Source organism: Rutidosis leptorrhynchoides, unplaced genomic scaffold (genome assembly GCF_046630445.1).
Source record: "Rutidosis leptorrhynchoides isolate AG116_Rl617_1_P2 unplaced genomic scaffold, CSIRO_AGI_Rlap_v1 contig160, whole genome shotgun sequence".
Taxonomy (NCBI): Eukaryota; Viridiplantae; Streptophyta; class Magnoliopsida; order Asterales; family Asteraceae; genus Rutidosis; species Rutidosis leptorrhynchoides.
The window spans coordinates 57,476-63,989 of record NW_027266410.1 but is presented as its reverse complement, the minus strand read 5'-3'; the positions used below and the strand labels follow the sequence as shown (position 1 = coordinate 63,989).

Sequence of the window (6,514 nt, the reverse complement as noted above, 5' to 3'; positions counted from 1 at the left end):
AAAAAGTGAATCAGTAACAGGCAAAAAAACACTTACAATCATAACTACTACTACATTAATTAATATCAGCAGAACCTGAACAGCATCACACAGACAAGGGCGATGGTTAAAGCACCAGGAGCTTTGGGATTTAGCAAGAAATCAAAATCTACTGAAAGTCAAGTACGCATCCTAGGTCAGTTGAGTAACATGCGCTCCTCATCAAGGTTTTCAATTTAATCTGAAGTACATTATTAGAGATGTTTTATATACTGTGACGATGGCAACATATTAAATCACAATACTTCTATCAAATTCAATGCGAAAAATATTGACAATGTAGATAACATCAGAAAGCACGAAAATTCCTACATCAAGTACTAGGCAAACAGAAGTTCTGAAAACAAGGTACCCAAATCACACTTCAATTTATCTCGACGAAACATGAAGAAGCACTCTTTCAATAACAACAAAATAACATTATACTTCAGTTAAATAGAATATGAATTATTACCTCATATGTTGCTTGGATACATGAAGACCCTAACCCTAGCACCCTGTAGAAAAAAAACAGCCAAAGCTCATCAATTGCTAAACCAAACAGAAACCGGAAAGTGACGCCAAGAAAGCCATCATTTAAGGTTCTATACCATAGTTTTTGGAGGTAAATTGGACTTGAACTTGGCTCTAACAATTCCGGTGTTACCATGTGGCCTGGTAACCTTTCCCCAGAGACAGCGATAGAGAGAACCTTTCTTCTTTGTTTTGGCCTTGTAGACGTAAGCCAACTTCTTTCCAGCATACCATCCAACGTCTTCCCTGGTATTCACTCCCTCAATCTGGACAAGTGAGGTGTTTGGATATTGGTTGGACTTGGACCTAGAAATCAATCAATCACAACACACAGTTAATTCCAAACCCAAAAATAGTGAATACAAAAACAAATTTTCAGAAACCCCCATCCGATCAGAAAAACAGCTCAGGGCTACTCCTAAGCATCTACACAGTGCGGCAACTTATTAAGACTGAACGGAACATTGACATTTTCAAGTGACAATCAACAGCTTTTATTAAGGGGAAACCTTCAGAAATCCAATTTTCAAAAAGCTTCTCCATTAAAGAAACAGTAATCTGTATACATTAGTCAAAATCTCATCGATTATTTGAAATGAGCGCATAGCATGACAATACACTCGAATGAATACAGAAAAAGAAAAATGATAGCATCATCAATTCAATTAGTAGTACTATAAATCAATATTTAAGAGCATTACCTTTTGTATCCGAGGATGGTTCCTCTAACATAGAGCCTAAAAAACAAACAAAAATGTCTCCATCAGATTGAGAGAAGGAAGCTCGAAAATCAGATATGAGGAGAGAGTGTACGGGGGGGTTGTATACCTGATTCTTTCTCCTTCGCGTCCCTTCACCATTTTCGATCTTCTGCGTATGTCAAGGTCTGGTCGGCAGCAAAGCAGACTGAAATACTAGGTTTTGAAGGAAGGGGATGGAGATAGAATTCGTCATGGGTTTAAAAAGCCCTACTAGTTTACTGAAATTTTGGGTCTAAAGCTTGTCTACATTTGGGCTTCCGCCCACGGCCCACTTTATTGTGCATAAATTAATACAGTAATAAACATTTTTTTTTTCAAAATAAAATTAATAAAGAAGTTCAAAAAATAAAAATAAATGCGCATCCAGGGAATCGAACCCTGGTCAGTACCGTGGGAGGGTACTATGATACCACTACACCAGATGCGCTCTGTTTATTTACGCACTCAACATCGCAATATTATAAATACTACTTCCGTTCTAAAATATACGGAGATAGGTAGTATTAGTTAAAAGACATTTAATCATTGAAAGCTAATTAAAAAAGAGACAACGATAAAAGAAAAAAAACAGTAAAAACTAGCCTCAGCATTGTTCTATAACTAATTAATAGCCATACAAAATTTTATATGTGATTAGAGTTCTTTTTAATATTTTTCTAAATTTACCGATCACATAAAATAAAATAAAATAAAAAATATTATATTTATTATCTTATAATATTATGTTAAAATTATTATTAAATATTATAATATATCATAATATAAAATTATACACCAAATACATTTTTAATAAAAAAAATTTAAGTATCACATGGAATTTTTTTATATGACGATTGGTTGTAGAATAACTTACTTACACGTACATAAGGGAAGGTTTTTTTTCCGAACAATTTTATCATTTTTCTTCAAATCATATTTATTCGTAGATTTTTTTTTTTTTCACTTTTATTATCTTATATTATTGAGGTTTCTTATATATATACATTTCATACTTATATTACTATATTATCAAATCGAAAAATGAATCATAAGAAGACAGTCCCTATTTTTTTTTAAAATTAATTAGCTTTCATGCCACGTGATTTTTTTTTTATTGTTTTGAAGATAACTAACTAACATGAAAATAATTAACGTAATGACTAATGACCATGATAATTTAGCTAGAAGACATGAACTAAAGGAAGTTTAAGTATGGAATGAGAAAATCCTGACAATGTTCACAATTTCACATACATACATGATATACATGCATGCAGGCAGGCCGATAATATAATATAGCGTGAGATTCAAGTTACCATGCAAACGCATGCCTTTGGACATATCATATACAATCATCCTGAATTTGATTCCGTTATTTTTATTTAACTATATATATACTACGTATGTGTAATTTCACAATGCCCAATTTCCTCTTCTATACTTGGCACGGTCTCAGAATTTATTCATCACTTTTCTCTTGTACTCTCGATTCATTTATATAAATAAACATCGATATTTGGAAGCACTCAAACATTATTTATTTATTTTCAAATTTTAATGGTTATAAGTCGAATTTGACACGATGGGCTCCTAGCAATGAAACATTCGGAAAAGAGGGTGTCCTCTAAAAGCAGTACATGAAAAAAGAAAACCCATCCTTACATTTGAAACAAGGACTTGAAATTTCATGTCTTCCTTTTCAGAGTTCACAGCTTCCATCCACGCTAGCAAAAAGCAGCAAAACTTTTGACCAATCACTAGACAACGCATCACATTTATTTCAGCTGAATGAAAGAAAGAAAGACTTGTGAAAACGATTTACTGTACATCCGTCTAAAAAGATATTATCTCTGTCATATTTTCTATTTAATTTTCATAAAAAAATGATAATTAATTAGGAACGGACCAAGGAGAAGTATGTAAATGTACGGCAGCAGGTGTGCTCTTGTGGGGTTTGTATGTCTTCCTTATTTATTATGTTTGTTTGGGAATTGGGATGCGAAGCTTCTAACCGAATTATGGTAAGATATGACATGTTTCAATGATTGACTTTTACTATACTTTGCAAGCCCAGAGATTATTTAGTAGTTTAGTTTCTATAACTAAAAGAGCTGTCTTCGAAAGGAATTATGATTATTAACGACATATATTTGGACATAAAGAGAATCTAAAGCTAAACTATTATTGATAAATGTTGTGTTTTATTAATAATTATCTGAGTTAAAAGTGACCGAATTTGTTAATGTCAGCTATCTCGATCCGCCGAATGAATTTGGAGAGTTTTGACTTCACATGAACCGTGCATAATGAGGACTAAAAAACAAATTACTGATCGAGGAAAACCTCGATTACAAAGCGACGGTAAAAATCAATGTCAAGAAAATAAATTGAGACTAGTACAAAAAGAAAAGAAAAAAAAATAGTCTTTGAAGGCTTCTCATTGACATGAAAACATCTCTGCAAGAATATCTGCATATGGAAGTGAAGGAGAAACCTTTCTTCATAGTCAGCTGAATAACCACCGGAAAAACCTAAACTAATTACTAATCGATCTTAAGTGAAAGAATACTACAATATTTGTTTAAATATGTTCTGTTTCATTGCATAAGAACATCCTTTTTTTTTTTATCATCATTTGGGTGAAAGAAAGTTCCTCTACAAAAGGGTTCACGTTGAATCCTAATGATGACGCCCCCAACATTATCATCATGAATAAGCTGACAAAATCAACACATTAAAAAGTACAAAATCTCTGGCTTCACTTGCTCTGCTATTCTGCTATTAAAACGAATTTCATTTACCCTCCAACTCAACTCTAAAGATGGCCAATTTAGTCAAATTTTCAGTCTTGTTATGGCTAAGTTCAGCACTAATGTTAGATGGATACAGTAGTTCAGTTCATGCTATGGCACATTGGCCTGGAGCTACACAAACCAGGTTCTATGATTTCAAGGTACAATCTTTCACTGCATGTATATATAAATCTTCCCAAATTTCTAATTCTAACTTCTTCTTTTCTGTCAACTTTTTCACATGGTATTCTTTATTTAGGTACAAATGAAGAGAATTTCTAAGCTATGCAACACTAAGGATATCGTGACGATCAACCAAATGTTTCCTGGTCCAGTGGTTTATGCTCAAGAAGACGATCAGATCATTGTTAAAGTAACCAACGAAACTCCTCACAATGTCACCATTCACTGGTAATTTTTTTTTTGATGAATACACCATTCACTGGTAATAATCAATAAAATTTAGATTTATAAATCCATCTCAATTATATACAATAATATTAAGTATAAGGTAATCAACTATGGCTTTCATAATTGGTTTGTTTGGCGTCAGGCATGGTGTGAGACAGATACTATCATGCTGGTTCGACGGTCCTTCATATATTACTCAATGTCCAATTCAAGCTGGCCAAACTTTCACATACAAGTTTACAATGGTTAAGCAAAAGGGCACATTCTTTTGGCATGCTCATGTCTCTTGGCTTAGAGCCACCGTCTATGGTGCCTTGAGCGTCTATCCGAAAACAGGGACTCTCTATCCATTTATACACCCTTATGAAGAGCACACAATTCTGCTGGGTAAGTAAATAATTAGTATTCAATTACCACTACTTTATCTAATTACATACTAGTAATAATTAACGAATCCGATTATGATTGACTTTATGTTAGGGGAGTATTGGCTAAATGATGTTGTGCAACTCAAGAACCAGGTTCTGGCCAGCGGAGGAGCTCCTCCACCAACGAATGCATTCACCATTAATGGTCACCCTGGCCCTAACTACAATTGCTCATCTAACGGTGAGGAATTGGATTAATATAATAATATTTGTTTCTAGTCCTAATTGAACTTTTATGACGTTGATTTTTTTTAATAATATGATGGTTTCAGATGTGTACAAGATTGACATTGTCTCTGGGAAGACGTATTTGTTAAGGCTGATAAATGCTGGCTTAAACACTGAGAACTTCTTCTCCATTGCTAAGCACAAACTAACAGTTATAGAAGCTGACGCTGAGTACACAAAACCATTCACCACTGATCGAGTGATGCTCGGACCAGGGCAGACCATGAACATCCTCGTCACTGCGAATCATCCCATTGGAAAGTATTCCATGGCAATGGGACCATACATGCCGGCGCGAGGAGTTACATTCCAAAACATAACAGCAATTGCTTATTTCCAGTACTTAGGCGCAAAAAATAGCTCACCGCTACTGCCAGCTACATCATTACCAAAATTTAACGATAATAATGCAGTTAAAACCGTTATGGACGGTTTAAGAAGCCTAAATCCTGCTAATGACATTCCAAAAGAGATCGATGCTAATCTCTTCGTTACAATTGGATTAAACGTCCAGAAATGTCTGTCTGTGAAGCCAAAACAAGACTGCAAGGGGATTAACAATGGAGTTATGGCAGCTTCAATGAATAACATCACTTTCATAATGCCAAGGATATCGGTTTTGGAAGCTTATTATAAGAATATTAAAGGGTATTACACTAATGACTTTCCTGATGCACCAGTTAAATTTTATGACTTTGTTAATGGGGCACCTAATAACATTCCTAAGAATACAAACTCAATGAATGGGACTAGAGTCAAAGTTCTTGAGTATGGTACGAGAGTTCAGATCGTCTTGCAGGATACTGGAACTGTCAGTACAGAAAATCATCCCATACATCTCCATGGGTATAGCTTCTATGTTGTAGGGTATGGTACAGGGAATTATAACCCACAAACTGCAGAATTTAACTTGGAAGATCCGCCTTTTATGAACACCATTGGAGTTCCTGTGGGTGGGTGGGCTGCCATTCGATTCAAAGCAGACAATCCAGGTAACATATTAGTCCCTGTATTTTTCAAACTTCATATTGGTCCTTATCTGCCGAAATGAGTTTCTTTAAAAAAAAAAAAAACCTTCTACAATACTACAATAGGGACCGATTTTGGACATTTTTAAAAGAAAAAGGCCAATTTAGGATATTTGGAAAACATACAGGGACTAAATTGTATATTATCCACGACAGGTTTTTATGGAGGAATTTTGGTGACTAACTAAATGTGATTTGTTGTAGGGGTTTGGTTTATGCACTGTCACATAGAAGTACATCAATCATGGGGACTAGAGATGGTGTTAATTGTGAAGAACGGGAAAGGCGTGAGGGAGACTCTTCCTCATCCTCCGGCAGATTTTCCCCGATGCTAA

The 6,514-nt window shown here is 34.7% G+C and overlaps 2 protein-coding genes and 1 non-coding gene across 3 annotated transcripts; 1 reads left to right on the top strand and 2 right to left on the bottom strand.

Moving 5' to 3' along the window:
- Nucleotides 1–494: 494 nt before the first annotated feature.
- Nucleotides 495–1,412, bottom strand: LOC139881468 (large ribosomal subunit protein eL33y-like). The gene is made up of 4 exons (XM_071865939.1): nt 1,381–1,412; nt 1,254–1,289; nt 630–858; nt 495–536 (listed from the first exon to the last, which is right to left on the bottom strand). Exons 1-4 carry the CDS (start codon nt 1,410–1,412, stop codon nt 495–497), a joined length of 339 nt encoding a protein of 112 aa, XP_071722040.1.
- Nucleotides 1,413–1,669: 257 nt separating this feature from the next.
- TRNAG-CCC (transfer RNA glycine (anticodon CCC)) lies at nt 1,670–1,740 on the bottom strand. Its single transcript has one exon. It is a non-coding gene; the product is annotated as a tRNA-Gly (tRNA).
- Nucleotides 1,741–4,113: 2,373 nt separating this feature from the next.
- On the top strand, nt 4,114–6,514 carry LOC139881465 (laccase-6-like). The gene is made up of 6 exons (XM_071865936.1): nt 4,114–4,245; nt 4,344–4,495; nt 4,638–4,882; nt 4,976–5,104; nt 5,196–6,143; nt 6,384–6,514. The coding sequence occupies exons 1-6, from the start codon at nt 4,114–4,116 to the stop codon at nt 6,512–6,514; spliced, it is 1,737 nt and encodes a 578-aa protein (XP_071722037.1).